Source organism: Littorina saxatilis, linkage group LG7 (genome assembly GCF_037325665.1).
Source record: "Littorina saxatilis isolate snail1 linkage group LG7, US_GU_Lsax_2.0, whole genome shotgun sequence".
Classification (NCBI taxonomy): domain Eukaryota; kingdom Metazoa; phylum Mollusca; class Gastropoda; order Littorinimorpha; family Littorinidae; genus Littorina; species Littorina saxatilis.
Window position 1 is genome coordinate 18,620,223 of NC_090251.1, and position 19,483 is coordinate 18,639,705.

At 40.9% G+C, this 19,483-nt stretch overlaps 1 protein-coding gene across 1 annotated transcript in view; it reads right to left on the bottom strand.

Moving 5' to 3' along the window:
• LOC138971953 (uncharacterized) overlaps positions 1-7,869 on the bottom strand; it is a 13,736-nt gene extending 5,867 nt beyond the window's left edge. The window contains exons 1-6 of the mRNA XM_070344799.1: positions 7,824-7,869; positions 7,062-7,175; positions 6,494-6,610; positions 5,625-5,821; positions 4,862-4,944; positions 2,446-2,492 (exon numbers count right to left, since the gene is read on the bottom strand). Of these exons, the coding sequence (XP_070200900.1) occupies positions 2,446-2,492; positions 4,862-4,944; positions 5,625-5,821; positions 6,494-6,610; positions 7,062-7,175; positions 7,824-7,869 (604 nt within the window). The remainder of the gene's footprint in view (positions 1-2,445; positions 2,493-4,861; positions 4,945-5,624; positions 5,822-6,493; positions 6,611-7,061; positions 7,176-7,823) is intronic.
• Between the last annotated feature and the right edge of the window lie 11,614 nt (positions 7,870-19,483).

Sequence of the window (19,483 nt, forward strand, 5' to 3'; positions counted from 1 at the left end):
AGCCCCCGAATTCCCCCACGTGTTCATCAGAATAGCTATATTAAATAATGATGTAATGTAAATCGGCACTCTACCGTAATACAATTTATGCATGAAAATGGCTTTGTTTAACTTAAGATGCTTTTCCAGTGGAAGAAAGTTAAGTATTTTTAATTTCATATCTGTTGAGGCATTATCCTTTACGATGAGTTTGGCCGAGCGACGATAGAGAGAGTCTAACTTTTTCAAGTGGACATCACTGCTGCCATCCCAGAGCGTCGAAACATAATTAATGTGAGGCATTACATGAGCATTGTGGAACATTTCCAGAGTCCTTCTGTCGGTATATTGCTTTAACTTGGATAGGAGGAAAACGTTCTTGGCTACTTTCTTGCAAATATTCTGCCACTTGAATTCACAATCAATAATTACCCCTAAAACGCGATGCTGTTGAACTTGTTCAATTGATTGCGTACCAATAGTAAGATTTAGTTTGAGTGGAGAAATCTGATGTTTTTGTCTGGTTGCAATTACCATACTTTTAGTTTTTATTGGATGGACAAGCATAGCATTAGCACTACACCAGTTATTTTACATCGTTTAAAGCTGTTTGAAGTGAGGACTCTATTACTGGAACAGACTTTTCACTTGAATGAAGAGAAGAATCGTCAGCAAAAAAATCACTTCTTACATTACTATCAGAAATGTGCAGTGGCAGATCATTGATATACAGACAGAACAAGATCGGCCCAAGCACTGACCCTTGAGGCACCCCGCATTTCACAGTCTCCTCAGTGGATATTTTACAGTTTAGGGCAGTATATTGAGATCTGTCCTGTAAATAGGAAGCAAAAAAGTTACACACTGAACTGTTTCTGATATACAACTGTAATTTCTTCAGTACAATTGAATGATCAACAAGATCAAACGCTTTTTTAAAGTCGAGAAACACAGCACCACTGATTTCAGATCGGTTTGTTGCAGACAACCAGGTGTCGCATAGCGTGGTAAGGGCGCTGTGACAAGAGTGATTGTTATTGGTTAAGCTATGAAGAGTACCAAGGTAGGCACAAACCGGTACAGTTAATTTTTTTACTGTTCATGTTTGTATGTATAGGTTACAACACGAGTGGTTCTTTTTTTTTTTATATGGCTTGTATTTCAGTCAAGACCCAGCGGGAATATCATCGGGATCCACACGCCACAGGCTCGTGGATCCCTATGATATTCATCCGCTGGGTCTTGACTGAAATACAAGCCATATACAAAATCACGAGTGTTGTAACCTGTATATCCCATGCGTACACGAAAGACAACGTAGAACCAAAGAGTAGAACACAACCTATAGCACTGTAGTTGTCTGTGGTGTGTAAACTAGGTGAGCCAGCGAGGTGTGTTCCTTTTCCCTACCCCATGCTAAAGCCACGTCGCTGAAGAAATGAAGTGCAAACAAGTGCATCCGTAAATTTGTGTTAAATCTACATTCAAACCACTGTTCGATTTGCTTTTGAATGCATTTTAGTTTCAAGATAGTAAAGAAAGCACACACAATGAAAGTATTCATTGAATCAAAGACAGTTTCGATTTAGGTTAGGAGTCGGTCCAAGGTCACAGTTCTTTGCTTGTTTGAACACACAGAGAGACACGAACACACACACACAGACACCCGTACTCAAACACGCGTGCGCGCGAGTGAATTGCTTAGGTTGGATGTTAAATTAAAAAGGTCTGAAACAACTCATTTGATTTTGAGCGTACATCATGTGTTTAATTTCTTAACTTTGCAGAAGGTAGTCTCAGTATTCTGGCTGCAGATCTAAAGTCTAATCAAGCTTCAAGGTAATCGGTCAGTGATAATACTTAAGGGTTCTTCCCCTTTGCCTTTGGGTAACAACGACAATGTCCGTGCCATTGAACGCTCAGAAATAGCTTGCACACACACACATACCCTTACACACACACATACACACACACACACATACCTTTTGGGAGGTTGGGGAATCTTTGTTGAATAATGTTACTCTGTGTGCTGGTGACTGTAGCTGTGGAGCTTGCTTGTGTGGGAAAGATGTTGATGCTGTAGTTTGGATATTGGGCCTTTTAAAGAAAAAAGGAATGGAAGTGCTTGCTGAAGATTTCTTGAGTTCTGCGTTGGGGCTGTTGCTATTGATCGGTGAATCATGACTGAATGTTTGCACCATGTTGTTTATTTACATGGTACAATCATTGTTTAATTGAGTGTCGCTGAATTTACCTAATGTTGCAATGTAGATTTAGAATAAGTGCTGTTGACATTTTTGTGAGTGCGTTTTAATTGCAGACGCTGCTCGCTACACAAGGAAAGCTAATTTACCTTGTAATTGTTATGGTTTTGTCTGTCGGTCATCGTGCTTCTGTTCAAACTGAACTTCGTGTTTCACGTATCATGCTTGCATACGTATTCTGTGTATTGTTCGAAAGTCTGACTTCTTATTGGGGACAGTGGTTTGGGCGTGGCGAAGACTGCGGTAAATCTGTGAATGATAAGAGAACAAGGATTGTCTCAGGAGAAACTCAACAACTAAATGTTTCAGACCCGTAACTTCATGTCAACATTACATACAATGGAAGTTGTATTAAGATAAAGGAGGGGTTGCTGCTTATGTGCTAAACATGGAAAAGACCGTCAGCTAAAATGCAGCTGCTACTTGAACTTTGCAATAAGTTTGTTGCCTGTTAAAGAACTGGGGTTTTACACGGAACGTATTTCATGTAGGCCTACGGTACAGAGAAAAAAAAGTCGCGTAAGACGAAATTACTACATTTAGTCAAGCTGTGGAACTCACAGAATGAAACTGAACGCACTGCATTTTTTCACAATGACCGTAGTCCGCCGCTTGTGCATAACGGAGTGAAACTGACGAGCCTGTTCAGCGCGGTAGTGGTTTCGCTGTGCTGCATAGCACGCTTTTCTGTACCTCTCTTCGTTTTAACTTTCTGAGCGTGTTTTTAATCCAAACAAATCATATCTATATGTTTTTGGAATCAGGAACCGACAAGGAATAAGATGAAATTGTTTTTAAATCGATTTCGGAAATTTAATTTTATCATAATTTTTATATTTTTAATTTTCAGAGCTTGTTTTTAATCCAAATATAACATATTTATATGTTTTTGGAATCAAGAAATGATGTAGAATAAGATGAACGTAAATTTGGATCGTTTTATATAAAAGAAATGTTATTATAATTTTCAGATTTTTAATGACCAAAGTCATTAATTAATTTTTAAGCCAGCAAGCTGAAATGCAATACCGAAGTCCGGCCTTCGTCGAAGATTGCTTTACAAAAATGTCAATCAATTTGATTGAAAAATGAGGGTGTGACAGTGCTAGTGCCGCCTCAACTTTTACAAAAAGCCGGATATGACGTCATCAAAAGTATTTATCGAAAAAAAGAAAAAAATGTCCGGGGATATCATTCCCAGGAACTCTCATGTCAAATTTCATAAAGATCGGTTCAGTAGTTTGGTCTGAATCGCTCTACACACACACACGCACAGACAGACAGACAGACACACACACACACACACACACACACACACACACACACACACACACACACACACACACACACACACACACACACACACACACACACCACGACCCTCGTCTCGATTCCCCCTCTATGTTAAAACATTTAGTCAAAACTTGACTAAATGTAAAAAGAAGCAAATTGCATCGTCTGTCGACCAGTCACAGAAACAAAGCTGGCCATGTACATGTCGAAGAAACCGGAAACATGCGTCTTTGTTATTACGAATATGAAAGCATATTCGCAGACTTACTGCGGAATATGTCCCGAGGATCAGAAAAGGGCTGTGTGAGTCTATCCAATCACAGCACCCGAATTCCTTCTCGTGTCCATCAGAATAGCAATATAGAGCTGATACGAAAAATAGAATAATATGAAAACGTGTTAAAATTATCTTTTAAGTAATCTGAATTTAAGAAACGATTAAACGCGTTATAAAAGAGGAAACTTGCCCTGGTGCTTCACTCGTTACATCCAAAAATTTCCTCACTTTCTATTATTATCCTTAACAAAAGAAAATTAAAAACACTTTGCGCCTAGCTTACATTTTACGTATAATAGACCGTTTGCATAAGCTCAACACCTTTTGCACAAAAGAAAGTAAGTAAGTAAGAAAGAAAGAAAGAAACAAACAAACACACGAGACTAAATTTGATCACCTGTGGTACAGCTGGGGAGTGCTTTGTCACTGCCAAGCGTGCACGTGTACTCGAATGACGTAAAATCTACGTGCCAACAGCTCGTGACGTTCTGAACTGATGATGTCACACAAGGATGTTGCAAGGTGTCTGAAAAACAATACCACACACAAGCACACACACACGTACACACACACACACACACACGACTGCAATTTCATAAACTCGAACCTCTGTTTAGGCCCTAGAAACTAACCACAAGTAAACTTAAGAAACAAATAAACAAACAAAGACAACTTTTTCTGTCCGTCAATGTGTCCGGCTTCCTGTCTGTTTGAGTATCTGTCTTTCTGTATATCTGCCAACCTGCTTGCATGTCTGTCTTTCCCTCTCCATGGCTCACAGTTTGTCTGTTTTGCAAACGAAAGCTGAACTAACTGAGTCACAGGTGGCAAGAAATTATATACATCACTTGTTACTTTTAGTCATGTGCTGAAATGACTGCTACGACGAATCATATGAGGCAAAAGTATACATTATATACAAAGGAGGAGGCTTTCTTGTTCATGTAACACAACAATGTATTTGGTGTGCTATAATAAAAAATACTCACAAAAATTTTCTATGTAAAGCCATCTTTGAAAAATGAACGTGTAGTTTCCATCACTGTACTGCTCTTTCACGATGTCCACTCTGTCCAGTAACCAGCGGTCATCGTACAAGATGTCGTAGTACGAGATAGTGATGCTCGTGATCTGTTAGAGCATAACACACAATGTATCGATTGGACATTGGAATTTCCTTCTTTGAGCCAAGTGACGGCAGAGTCTGACTAAAACTCATATTAAGGCGATCGGCCGAGATACATCGATCGATACATGACTGTTACACGTATTTTTGACCAAAATATGATATTGTTTACAGATCTTGACGGTCATTGTTCACCTCGACCGCTAGCGCGGTATTGGGGGAACACTGACTGTCTCGACCTGTGTAAAATGTTATATTTCTGTGAAAAATACAAACTACGTATAATATTGTCATTATTGATTCATTAAAACACCACATGCAAAAGGTCAAAAGGGGTGAATAGTTACGGTAACATACACATTACATTTTAAGACCTAATTTGCCCACATTCCTAGAGGTCTCTTCTTCTTCGTTCATGAGCTGAAACTCTCACGGCTTTTAACGTGTATGACCGTTTTTACCCCAGCGTTCAGGCACCAATATGCCGTTTTCAGGGGTTCTTAAAGGTTTCAAAAAGGAAAAACCGAGTTCGTCTGTTCTTTCTTTCTTTCCTTATTTGGTGTTTAACGTCGTTTTCAACCTCGAAGGTTATATCGCGACGGGGAGTTCGTCTGTACTGTACTGCACAGAACATTGGGGGAAAAGACAGGGAAGCTACTCCAACATCAACTAAACCATGACTTACATTCCCGACGTCCGCAGCCTCCATTTTGAACACGTCAGTCGCACCTTGCTTGAAATGTCCGCTCCAGGCGCTTTCAGACAGTTTCAGTCGCTCTGTGGTACCTTGGGTGCCCGTGATGACCAGGCCCACTCTGGCCTCCGCGGCAGCGTGGTCAGAACTCCCCGTTTTCACGTGGATCGTGTACGTCGAGGATGATGCTGGTAAATAAGAATTTGAAATAAGGCACACACAAAAAAATAGTCTGTTTACGGTAACCCGACCGACCCTATTTTTTTCGCGCGACCGTAGACTTTTTTTTGGCATTTGGGAAAAAAAAAAAAATAACGTAAAAATATGGTTTTTTGGAAGAAAAAAAAAAATAAAAAATAATCCCAACCTACCGACCCTATTTTTTTGACCTATGTTGCCGTAAACAGACCTATTTTTTTTTTGGCCTAAGACAAGTAAGTCAGCAGTCTATCTGTTTTTGGATTGATGCTGAAACAGTGAAGATATGTTTATCACATGTACGTTTTACGGACAAGAACGAACGAACCTCTTCTACAAAAATACGTGTTTTAGAGCAGGAATGCACAGTTGCGGGAGCCCTGCAAGCCAACCAGCGACAGGAAGGAACCAGCAAACGAAATAAAACGGGACCCGCCTTAATAACGGTTGAAAATAAATGTTTCGACCTCAATGTCTTCGTCTGGAAATAAACATAGGAGAATGATAGTGAGAGAAAGAAAATAATTTGAGAACAGAAGAGGGCAGAAGAGAAACTAGCATAGAAAACTCACGTAGGAACTGAATCAAGAGGAAAGAACTAAAGGCAGAACTATAAGGACACAGAGTACACAGAAGAGGTAATCAAGAAGTCGTTTCTTTACTTTGACAGTTGGCTCCCGAGTATCCAGATTTACAAATACAGGTGCTTGTCGGGGGGTTACCGGTGAGGAAACACCGACCTCCTGGCTCGCACTCGCTGGAGTCACTGCACGGCTTCTCTGTCACATGAAGAAAGTGGACAGAATAGGTCAAGGTGCATTTCATTTTCATTTTTTTGTTTACTTTATTGTTTCATCGCTGGGAAATTCGGGTCGCTTCCTCCCATTGAAAATGTTAAGCTAGCAGCTACAGAGTCGCGCTTCCAATTTGTGTGCATATTCAGGTTATTAAGGTGTATTCAGGTGTATTCAGGTGTATTCAGTTATCTCCCCTCCTTAACCCCTCCCCTTCACCCATCTCCCTGCACCCCTCCTCCCTCTCCTCTTCCCCCACCCCCAAGATGAAAATAACTATGTACAAAAACAAAGATAAAACAAAGATACACACCGGACACTATAACATGTTTGTGCTTCGATCAATTTATTAATACTCTTCTTCAACATTCTAATTCGAATGTGACAGGATTTTTATTTGAAAACAACTACTAAAATACAAATGAATAAAAGTTACCGCAGGTTTTACGTGACGTCACATTATACATGCCGTCACAGGCGCACGTCGTGTTGCAGATCATGTGATCTCCGCAGTCGGTTGTTCTTGTACAGTTTGCTCCCTCTTTGGTACCTGTTGAGTGATCACATGCATAATTTGAGGTTAAAGACACAGTCCTTGTAGTGAAATCAGTAGTGTTCACTGGGTGGCCGAGTGGTAACGCACTTGCGCTCGGAAGCGAGAGGTTGCGAGTTCGACCCTGGGTCAGGGCGTTAGCTATTTTCTCCCCCCTTTCCTAACCTAGGTGGTGGGTTCAAGTGCTAGTCTTTCGGGTGAGACGAAAAACCGAGGTCCCTTCGTTGTACACTACATTGGGGTGTGCACGTTCAAGATCCCTCGATTGACAAAAGGGTCTTTCCTGGCAAAATTGTACAGGCATAGATAAACATGTCCACCAAAATACCCATGTGACTTGGAATAATAGGCCGTGAAAAGTAGGATACGCGCCGAAATGGCTGCAATCTGCTCGTCGATGTGAATGCGTGATGTATTGTGTAAAACAATTCCATCTCACACGGCATTAATAAATCCCTGCGCCTTGAATATGTGCGCGATTAAAAATTGCATAAAATAAAAATAAAATCAAAAAATCAAAAAAAATCCCTGCGCTTAGAACTGTACCCACGGAATACGCGCGATATAAGCCTCATATTGATTGGTTGATAGTGTTCACCAGGCGTTACCATGGGAAAGACCCGTCCTCTACTTGGGCATACCGACATTCAGCATCCTCTCTGCTTCCCTGGCACAGTTGCAATTCTTTCATGTTCAATATCGCACATTGACACGAGTGGCTTGTAGTAAATTAATTCATTACAAAATCAATCTTGATTTTTGATAAGTATCCAAGCGTCGCTCTGTCTTTAGCTGACTCGTCTCTAAGTTTGGACTAAAAAAAACATAACTATGTACACTCTTCAAAAAAAGTTAAGGATCGGTTGAAAAAACGGATCTAATTATAAAAAATTGCCAAATAATTAAACATCGACATAATAATTAACAGATTAATGTGTTTGAATTAACAAATGAACAACGAGTCTTGACCTAGAATTTTGTTTGGGAGGCAGAGTTATTTCCCTTTGTGGGACTTCTCAAAAGCTTCTGCATTTTAGAAGAAAAAGGGTGTTTTTTTATAGCCCCATGAAATTTGCGGAACGCATGCCAGGGCAAAAGGTTGTGATGCACGTGCTACAACAGGGTCCTGGCTATGAACATCGCTCACCAGCTTGTGTTTAAAGGTTGACACGCTGACACAATTATGCACAGTAGCAACATGCCCCCACGAAGAAAACTGAGCGATTTGGATAGAGAAAGGGCAATAGGATGGCTACAAGACCGTGTTGCTGCCAGGCAAGTGGCCCAGAGGCTTGCAGTGGCTCCCCTGTCATCATCAGACTAAAACAGAGATTCCACGCAACTGGAAGAGTGCAGGAGCGACAACGTTCTGGTCGGCCCAGAGTCACCACACAAAGAGAGGATCGCTTCATTTAGAGGCAGGCCATGCAACAAAGAATGGCTAACAACATCAGGCAACGCCTACAAGCTACCACCAACACTGTTGTTAGTGGTCAGACGATCCGAAACCGCTTACACAACTTTGGCTTGCGTGCAAGGCGTCCAGTCCGAGGCCGAACAACCCTGACTGCTAATCACCGAGCAGCTCGCCGAGCCTGGTGCACTCAACATGTGAGGTGGAAACGTCAGCAGTGGGCTCAGGTGTTGTTTACAGATGAGTCCCGCTTTTGCTTGGAACCTGCTGATGGTCGCATCCGAGTGGGGAGGCGTCGCGGAGAGCGCTTCGCTGAAAGCGCTGTTCTGGAACGACAGCGTTTTGGCGGAGGCCCTGTGATGGTCTGGGGAGGGATCAGCACACGTCTAAGGACACCAGTCCTCTGTACCATGTAGTGGGCAACTTGACCGGTGTCCGCTACAAGAATGATATCCTGCAACCCCTGGTCGTTCCAGCCCTCCAAGCGATCGGCCCTCGTGCGATTCTTCAGGATGACAACGCACCTCCCCATCGCTCTGCAGCTGTAAACACCTTCATCCAGCAGGCCAGGGTCAACAGGATGCTGTGGCCAGCCAACAGCCCGGACCTGAACCCCGTAGAGCACATGTGGGACGAGCTTTGTCGTCGGGTACAGCAACATCACCTTCCTCCTGCCAATCTGGGTCAACTGCTGCAATGGCTCGAGCAGGAGTGGAATGGAGTTCCCAGAGGATTCATAATATGCAACCTTATCCACTCCATGCGCACACAACGGAGGGCACACGCGTTATTGACACTGATTCACATTGTTGTGAATTCCATTTTCGAGGGTTGTCACGTTTGACACACTCTAGCTAAATTGTCGCTGCCGCGTTCGATCTTTGCTTTGTTTTTCATTACTCCTTGGTTGTTCAATTATATAATTTTTAAAAAATGAAAGAATTCCGTCTTGTCTGTTTTGTGTGGCGTGCTTGTAAAAAAGTGATCCTTAACTTTTTTTGAAGAGTGTATACAGGTTTTAAAAAAGGAGCACCGTACCTATTTCAAAAATATTCTGAGGGTGTAATGCTTGAAACATGCATATTATTCTGCAATATAAACTGTTTAGTTGGTGACGACTTCCATGATACAGTCGAGTACGACCGCCCGTGGGACCGACATAAAGTGGTTGTTATAGACAAGTGGCCGTTATGAAAAGGTCAATTATAAACTTACAGATACAAACACAACAACACTCATTGGACATCCTTTAGGGATGGGAGTTTTGAACAGGTGGTAGTTTTCTAGAGGTGTTTGCCAAGGCAGGTTCGACTGTACATGACCGTCGCGATATAACCTTCGTGGTTGAAAACGACGTTAAACACCAAATAAAGAAAGACTGTACACAAGAAATTTGAATGTCTGAAATTAGGGTATGTATTAGAGTCAGCGATTCTTTTTGGCTCACGTAAGTGTAGCCTATGCGATCGTAACTTTGTCTGTCTGTGCGTGTGTGTGTGCGTGTGTGCGTGCGTGTGTATGTCTGTGGTAGAAACTTTAACATTTCGTCATTTGAAGACGTCACATTATGACGTAAGAGGGTTAGACGTCACGCGAAGGAATTACTGAAAGTCTCGGTCATTGTTATTTTGAGCGGGCCGAGACTAGTTGGCAGTCGTGTCCCTGTAAGTAGGCTACATGCAGACAGACAGATCTAGATCTAGTGTCTCGCTTTCTTGCACAGTGTCACCTATGCTTACTGTGTGTGTGTGTGTGTGTGTGTGTGTGTGTGTGTGTGTGTGTGTGTGTGTGTGTGTGTGTGTGTGTGTGTGTGTGTGTGTGTGTGTGTATGTGTGACGGAGTGATTGAGTTTGTGTTACTGTTTGTCGATTTCTTCGCCTCTTGTTATTGTTGCTGTAATGAATTCATCAAACTTTATTTTCAAACCGAGCCTCGACATGCATTGCAGTACGCATTAAACAAAACAGATACAGTTTGTTGTTCAATAAGGCACTTTTGGGTAATTGTTATACCTTTGCACGTTTTGTTTTGGGAAGTCAGGGATTTGCGTGATTGCGATTTTTGTTTTGAATTGATCCTTAAAAGTCTAAAACAAAATCCATAGGTATTGAATGTTACACTGATTTAAATAGCTAACTTCAGACATTTTTTTTAAAAGTTTGATCAAAGTTTTGGGAAATGCTGTTTTATAGAAAATGGTCGCCGAGCCTCATAGCAATGATCTTTTACGGAGTCCAACAGTCCCAAATGTTTTGTAAGGAAACCACGTTACTCGTATATTATGAAACATTGATTTGAAAGTGGGTGAAAGAAACACATTTTTTGGATAGGAAGCATTGAAAATCTTGCTGCGGTTCTGTTGTGATGTTACTGTGCAATACAACATTACAATTTTATGTCAACAGCATTAATTTGCCTGCATTGTGCTTGTTATTGGACATTCTGTGCGTGCGCTTTACTTCTCAAATTCATTTTGCCGAATTCAATATAAACGACGAAAACTTAATTGCGCATATATGCAGGCCTTTGAGATTGTGACAAAGGGAATTAAAACCGCAGAGAAAGAACTGCATATTTCACGAGTCTCTAATGTTAAGTGGTATGGTAGCTTTTAACTCCCATTATATTTTACCTTGTACGATCTTTCATCTTTTATGTGATGATGCTCATGTACTGCAAGTACATTTCGTGTGTTGTTCTTGCTTTTATTCTAAAACAAAAATGACGATCTAACGAGTAGAGAGTTCTTTCTATAGAGAGAGGGGAGAGAGAGGGGGGAGACAAGACAAGACAAGACAAGACAAAATCTTTATTATCGAGGGTAATACACAAGCAAGAATATTGCTTTTTTACATCCAGCCCTCGCCCTAATATAGGGTCAACAAGAACAGAAAACAATATAATCAAAGAACTATCACATCAAACTTAATACATTATAACTGTATATACAGATACAAATTTAAATAATAAATTGTCATGTTGCATTTTAAGTACAATTTCCAAATGTCAATTTTTAACATAACTTAATTTAAATCTGCATATTATTATAATTTTGATTAACATGCACATACATTTTAAATGAATTGATGAACCATTCAGCACATGTTTAGTTGCATTATGTGCGACATATACTTTTTTTGGAAGCTGTCTGTGTTTGTTTTATGCTTAAGAAAAATAGGCAGTGAGTTCCATAGGACCGCACCTGAATAAAGAAGGCTTGATTTGAAAAGGTCAATACGTGGAGTCGGTGTTATGATTTTTAGTCTGTTATAGTTCAAATTAAAATTATCACGTAATGTCTCCGGTGCATATCCTGACATCACTTTATGCATCATAAAGAGAGAGAGAGAGAGAGAGAGAGAGAGAGAGAGAGAGAGAGAGAGAGAGAGAGAGAGAGAGAACAGACAGAAAGAGAGAGAGAGAGAGAGAGAGAGAGAGAGAGAGAGGAAGAGAGAACAGACAGAAAGAGAGAGAGAGAGAGAAAGAGAGAGAGAGAGAGAGAGAGAGAGAGAGAGAGAGAGAGAGAGAGAGAGAGAAAGAGAGACAGACAGACAGACAGACAGACTGACAGAGGAGAGAGAAGCGATAAATAGGCAAAGAGAGAGCGAGAATGAGGAGAGAAAGAGAGAAACAGACAGAGAAGGAATGAGGGAGAGATCAAATCAAATCAAATCAAATTTTATTTTACGAGTGTTGTGGCATAAGCAATATAAACAAGCTTCTTTTCAACCAGCCCTCGCCCAGAGAGGGACTACTCTAATCTTATATATCTATATATATATACAAACGTAAATCAATTACAAAAGATAAACATAAAAATAAAAAATAAAAAATAAAAAGGGAGAAAAACTATTCACAGGACTACAAACACGTTGCAGGCTATACACACATTCTTACGTTATAATCAAAATTGGGAATTACCAGAACATGTTTAATGAAACACTGATGCTATATGGACAGATATGATCAATATGAAAATAATCAGAACGAAGTCTTCCATCACTCTGACTTTTCGTAATTTGACATTAAATGTAATGAGAGGTGTTTTTTGAAAGTATTGAGACTCGTTGGGACTCTAACTGATTCCGGGAGAGAATTCCACAAAACGCTGCCAGAATAAGCTAAACTTGATTTAAAGAGATCTATCCGCGGAATGGGGACATTGAATTTTCGGTTTGGTTTGGCTTTAAATGTTGTGATGAAGAGAGAGAGAGAGAGAGAGAGAGAGAGAGAGAGAGAGAGAGAGAGAGAGAGAGAGAGAGAGAGAGAGAGAGAGAGAGAGAGAGAGAGAGAGAGAGAGAGAGAGAGAGAGAGAGAGAGAGAGAGAGAGAGAGAGAGAGAGAGAGAGAACTGAAGTTTATTTTGCATGAATTAAGATTTAGATGTTCTTACGACGCACAAACACTCAATGAAAAAAATACAAAATAGAAAAAAAGATAGAGTGACAGAAAGAGAAAAGAGACATCAACAAGTCGCGTAAGGCGAAATTACTACATTTAGTCAAGCTGTCGAACTCGCGGAATGAAACTGAAGGCACTGTATTTTTTCACCAAGACAGTACAGCTTCGTCAATCCCCGCGTGAAGGAAATGGCTCACCTTCCACGTGCAAAACGTAGTGATATTGACACGCCAGATTAGCGCGGTAGCGAACTGTGCTAAGCAGGAAAGCGCGCTTTTCTGTATTCTTGTTAACTTTCTGAGCTTGTTTTAAATACAACCTATCATATCTGTATGTTTTTGGAATCAGGAAATGATAAAGAATAAGATGAAATCATTTTTTGATCGATTTCTTAAATTTTAATCGTAAGACTAATTAATCTATTTTCGTTAATAGTGATCACGTTTTAAGAGTAAACATGACATATGTATATATTTTTAGATTCAGAATGTGATGAAAAATACGATGCAATCAATTTTAAATCTGTTTGCGAAAAATCGATTTTAATGATAACTTTAATGAGCAAACTCATTGATTAACTGTTAAGCCTCCAAGCTGAAATGCAATACCAAAGTCCGGGCTTCGTCGAAGATTACTTGACCAAAATTTCAACCAATTTGGTTGAAAAATGAGAGCGTGACAGTGACGCCTCAACTTTCACGAAAAGCCGGATATGACGTCATCAAAGACATTTATCAAAACAATGAAAAAATGTCTGGATATACCATACTCAGGATCTCTCATGTCAAGTTTCATGAAGATCGGTCCAGTAGTTTTCTCTGAATCGCTCTACACACACACACACACACACACAGACACACACACACATACACCGTCTCGATTCCCCCCTCTACGTTAAAACATTTAGTCAAAACTTGACTAAATGTAAAAAGAAATAGACAGATAGACATTACCACATGATCCATCTTGCTTGACAAGTAGGTTCGATTTGCACGTGCAGGCATGTTCTGTGCACGTCGTATTGTCCGCACACTCGTGTTGTTGCCAGCACCACAGCCCCGCCGCTGTGCCTGTTACAGTAATACGACAGGCCCTCTGTTTCAACACTCCAACAATCTCAGAAATATTGGTCTCAAGAAAGAGAGAGTAATGCGGGAATCCCCTTTTATTATCACCCTATGAATCTCATAAATGTTGGTCTGAAGAGGGAGCGAGTTATACAGGTGTCCCCCTTTTTAAGACTCCAAAAATCTAAGAAATGTTGGTCTCAAGACACGTACTAAGAATCAATAGCGTGGCTGCAGCAGTGAGGGTAGGTGGGGGGGGGGGGGGGCTATGAGGTGAGTGAGGGTGGGGGTTGGGGTGCTATTGAGGGAGGGGTTAAGGGAAGGGGGTTTATTATGACGGCTTACTAGTGCCAAAACCTGGGGTTACCCATTATCACGTGATAATTACTAATTAACGCTGTCAGTTACTGTTTTCACTCGTTAGTTACTCATTTTCACGGGATAATTAGTAATTTTCACGGGAAAATGACTAGTTTTGGCACTAGCAATCCGGCAGGAAGTGAGCCAAAACTAAAAATTAGTAATTAACAGGTGAAAGTTAGTAATTTTCCCGGGAAAATTAGTAATTAACACGTGAAAATGGTAATTATCAAGAGAAAATGACTAATTTTTCCTTGATAATTACAATTATGAGGTTTTGGCACTAGTAAGCCCTATGACGGCTTACTAGTGCCAAAACCTGGGGTTACCCATTATCACGTGATAATTACTAATGAACGCTGTCAGTTACTGTTTTCACCTGTTAGTTACTCATTTTCACGGGAAAAATCCTAATTTTTAGTTTTGGCACTAGCAATCCGTCAGGAAGTGAGCCAAAACTAAAAATTAGTAATTAACAGGTGAAAGTTAGTAATTATTCCGGGAAAATTAGTAATTTTCCCGGGAAAATTAGTAATAAACACGTGAAAATGGTAATTATCAAGGGAAAATTACTAAATTTTTCCTTGATAATTACAATTCTGAGGTTTTGGCACTAGTAAGCCGTCCTAGTTTATTGGATCGAGGGGACTGGAGAAAAGAAGTGAAGGAAAAAAACACCAGAGATGGATAGAACACGCGCACGCACGCACACACGCACACACACACACACACACACACACATACACACACACACACACACACACATACTCACACGCACACACACACACACACACACACACATACATACACACACACATACACACACACACACACACACACACACACACACACACACACACACACACACACTCACACATACACTCACAAAGAGGAAGAAGGGAAGGGTATACAAGGATGAGGGTGATGGGGAAGGGAACACGAGGAAGGTAGTTATGGGAAAGGAGGAAGGGGGACTAATATGGGAAAATAAGCAAAGATGCATATAACGAAAGCACTTACAAACTGAAACACAAGTGATAAAGAACTTGGTTTAATACAGGGTATTACCGCACGTGTTTGTTGACTTGGCAGCGAAGTTTGTGTCACAGACACACGTCTTGACCTGTCCAGCAGTGTCCGCACAGTGCATGTTGTCCAAACATTCCGTGTCCACACTGCACGCTTCCCCCGCTTTCTTCAGAGCTGGGGCAGTTCACAGGTGGCAAATCAATCATTATTATTTTGTTACAAAAATTATACAAATACAAAATTAACATTGAAATCCCTATTTTTACATCCCCCGCTTTCTTCAGAGCTGGTGCAGCTCACGAATCAGAAGTTGTTGTGTTTGTTAAAAATGCAAACATCTTTTGCTTTCTTCAGAGCAGGTGCAGTTCACAAATCACGAAATAAAAGTTGCTGCTTTTGTTAAAAATGCAAACATCTTTTGCTTTCTTCAGAGCTAGTCGGTTCACAAGTCACGAATCAAAAGTTAAATACACAGGCAGACGGGCAGATAACCGACACACACACACACACACACACACACACACATACACACACACACACACACACACACACACAACATACACACACACACACCACACACACCAGGACACACACACACTCACACTCACACATACATACATACATACACACACACCCAAACACACACACACACACACAAACACGAAGAACTTACCATTTTGGGCTATTATTGTGTCCAGAGTAAGAATAAACATCAGAAGAACCCATAACAAGGAATTTGTCATCTTATCCATTGTGAGCAATGCAGCCAGCACACATCTCAGACCCGTACCATACACTTGTACTCGTTGTAGTTGTCCTTTATGCTCCACTCTTTTGTGCACAAAATGTCTTTGGTCGGTTTGCTGTTGTTGTTGTTGTTGTTGTTGTTGTTGTTGCTGTTGTTGATGTTGTTGTTGTTGTAGCTGCTGTTGTTATTTCCTTTCTTTAATTCAATGTATGCTTCACTTTCTGTGTTATCTGCTTTTACTTTCCTGGAAACACATCTTCAGATGTATATATCTGAGGTTTCCGCACAATTTGGAATTAGACAATGTCTGCAACGACGCTTATCACAAGTCTACTGGAGCTCAAAGTCAACAGTCGCGCCAGGCAGAACTCCCAATGGCTGAATGCATTATGCTTTCTGAGAGTCAGACAGTTCGTTTCACAGAAAAAATCAATTGGAAAGAAGAGTAATAGCAGAAGATATATTGTTAAAGGGGTGCAAACCGCTTCTGCGTTGGTGATGAATGTGCGTATGTGTGCGCGTGTGTGTGTGTTTGGGTGTGGTTGTGTGTGTGTCTGTGTGTGTGTGTGTGTGTGTGTGTGCGTGTGCGTGTGCCTGTCTGTCTGTCTGTTTGTCTGTATGTCTGTCTGTCTGTCTGTCTGTTATGTTAAAGGGATAGAGACCGTTTCTGTGTAGTCTGTGTGCAGCTATTTTTGCCGGAAAGAGTTCAAATACCCGTCAAAGGATTGTTGACTTACATCACAAAATTCATAACTTTGCTTGCATACATACAAATGATTAATACTGGTAGTGCGAACATTTCATCTGAGTAGCCTATGACCACTGGTGTGAATTTGATATTAAGCTGTGTAAAAGTTATTAAGCTGTGCCTATTCTGAATTCTCGTCGAGTTTTTAATTGGCACCTTATGGTTTTTTTTCAGGTCGATCGGGGGGTACTTTTATTTGAGCGGCGGTCACGTGACCCCTTTAAAAGAAATGCTTGGTCCAAATTTGGTTTTTTTAAACGTCCGACCAAACTAACGTTTTTTTCCTGTTGTTTTTTTTGCAAGGATACAACCGCTTTGAAACTATACTATAAATGTTTGCACAGCGAAATGAGGTTTTGCATACGTGTTTTTATTTTACTCCCGTTACTAACATAATTATCACATGAAGCGCGTAGTGAACATCTGATGAGTTTGTTTGGTTTAAACAATTAATTCAGAAAATAACAGATAACAATGCCGCATACAATCAATTTAACAAATGGAGCACAACAAGCCAGTTTATTTGAGCTGATTGAGTTTATTTGAATCAAATAAACCTTTTTTATGATGATGATAAGCCAACCCCCCAAACAACAAGACAGAAAATGTTGTCGATACACGTTCGTTGTGTAGACTCGCCCAGAACAGACAGGAGTGGAGGTCCTTTGTTGCTGACCTACATGCCAACCGGCATAACGGGCAGTAAGTAAGTAGGTAAGTACGTGCGTTGTGTGTGTGTGTGTGTGCGTGCGTGTTTGTGTGTGCATATGTGTGTCTATGTGTCTGTTTGTGTGTTTATTCGTTTGCTTAAGTGTTTGCATGCTTGTATGGTTGTTTGTTTGTCGTTATTTTTTTTTTCTCCTTTTAAGAAAAAGCCTTCCCAAACCGGTTTGACAGAAACAGTTCCTCATATTTGTCTGCCATCATTCCCCTTTTATGCATTGTGTTGAGATCAAATGAACCAAACAGACCGCTGGATCGGAGTGTTTTTGAATAATAGAGAGATGAGTCGCCATAACAGAAACGTACTTGGTTAGTTCGCGCGTGTCGCTTTGAGCGGTTTGCTACTTCCTTTCATCATCATGGTGATTCTGATATTCTGACCAAGTTCGACGTGTACAAAATCATTCTTTGTTCAGATCCTCTTTGATGCTTTGTATTTAGAATTTCAAACAGAATGAGGCAGAGCGATGTTAAGATATCAAATAACCAAAGGGAAGTAATCGCTCTTAATGCATACGACATGTGTAATAGAGTAAGCGTGCTTTGTATTTAGTTTGTTTGGTTTGACTAACTGTCTCTCTGGCTCTGTATCTCTGTCACCCTCCAGCCATATGTTTGCGTTTCTGTCTCTCTCTTCGCCTGAACATTTTCTTTTAATCCATACCATGCCACACCATACCATACCAAATGCCACACCATACCACACCATACCACACCATACCATACCATACCATACCATACCATATGCCAAACCATACCAGAGAGTCTGATATTCAATTGCCTTATCTTTTAATACCATAAAGAGCGATGAAATGTTATGTCATATCATACAATCCCATAATTATGCGTACCATACTGTACTATGCTGTACTATTCCAGTACCATACCATACCATACCATACCATACCATACCATAACATGCCACACCACAACATACCATGCCAAACCATACCACACCGTACCATACCGTACCACACCACACCACAATAAACCACACCACGCCATACCATACCACACCATTGTGTCATACAATACCACCACACCACAACAGACCAAACCATACCACAGTACAGCACAGCACAGCACAACACACTACACCGCAACGCACACCTCACCACACAATACGACACCATACCATACCACACCACACCGCACCACACACCATACCACACCAAACCACACCACACCACACCATGCCACACCACGGCACAGCACACCATACCAAACACCATACCACACCACACTATACCAACACCATACCACATCACACCACATCACACCGCATGCACCACACCACACAATACCAAACCACACCACACCAAACCACACCACACCACGGCACAGCACAGCACACCATACCAAACCATACAACACCATACCACACCACGCCATTCCATATCACACCGTTCCATACAAATTACAATACCATACTATACCACATCATACCATGCCCCACCACACCCCACAACCCCATCCCATACCAGACCATTCCATACCATAATTATGCAATATCAATTTCCATTAATTCAATATTCCATTATTTCCATTGATGACCGTGTCACTATTGTGCACCGCTTTGATTGACATAACAAAGTCGTCTGCGACAAAGGGCAGTAAACAAGAGCACCAGATGACGTCAGTTTTGCGTCACTGGTGTACTTTTAAGGATTGGGAATGTGAAGATACATGAAACTTCCTCCGTGTAAAGTCACACACACACACATACACACACACACACACACACACACACACACACACACACACACACACACACACACACACACACACATACACACACACAGATTCGATACAGTAT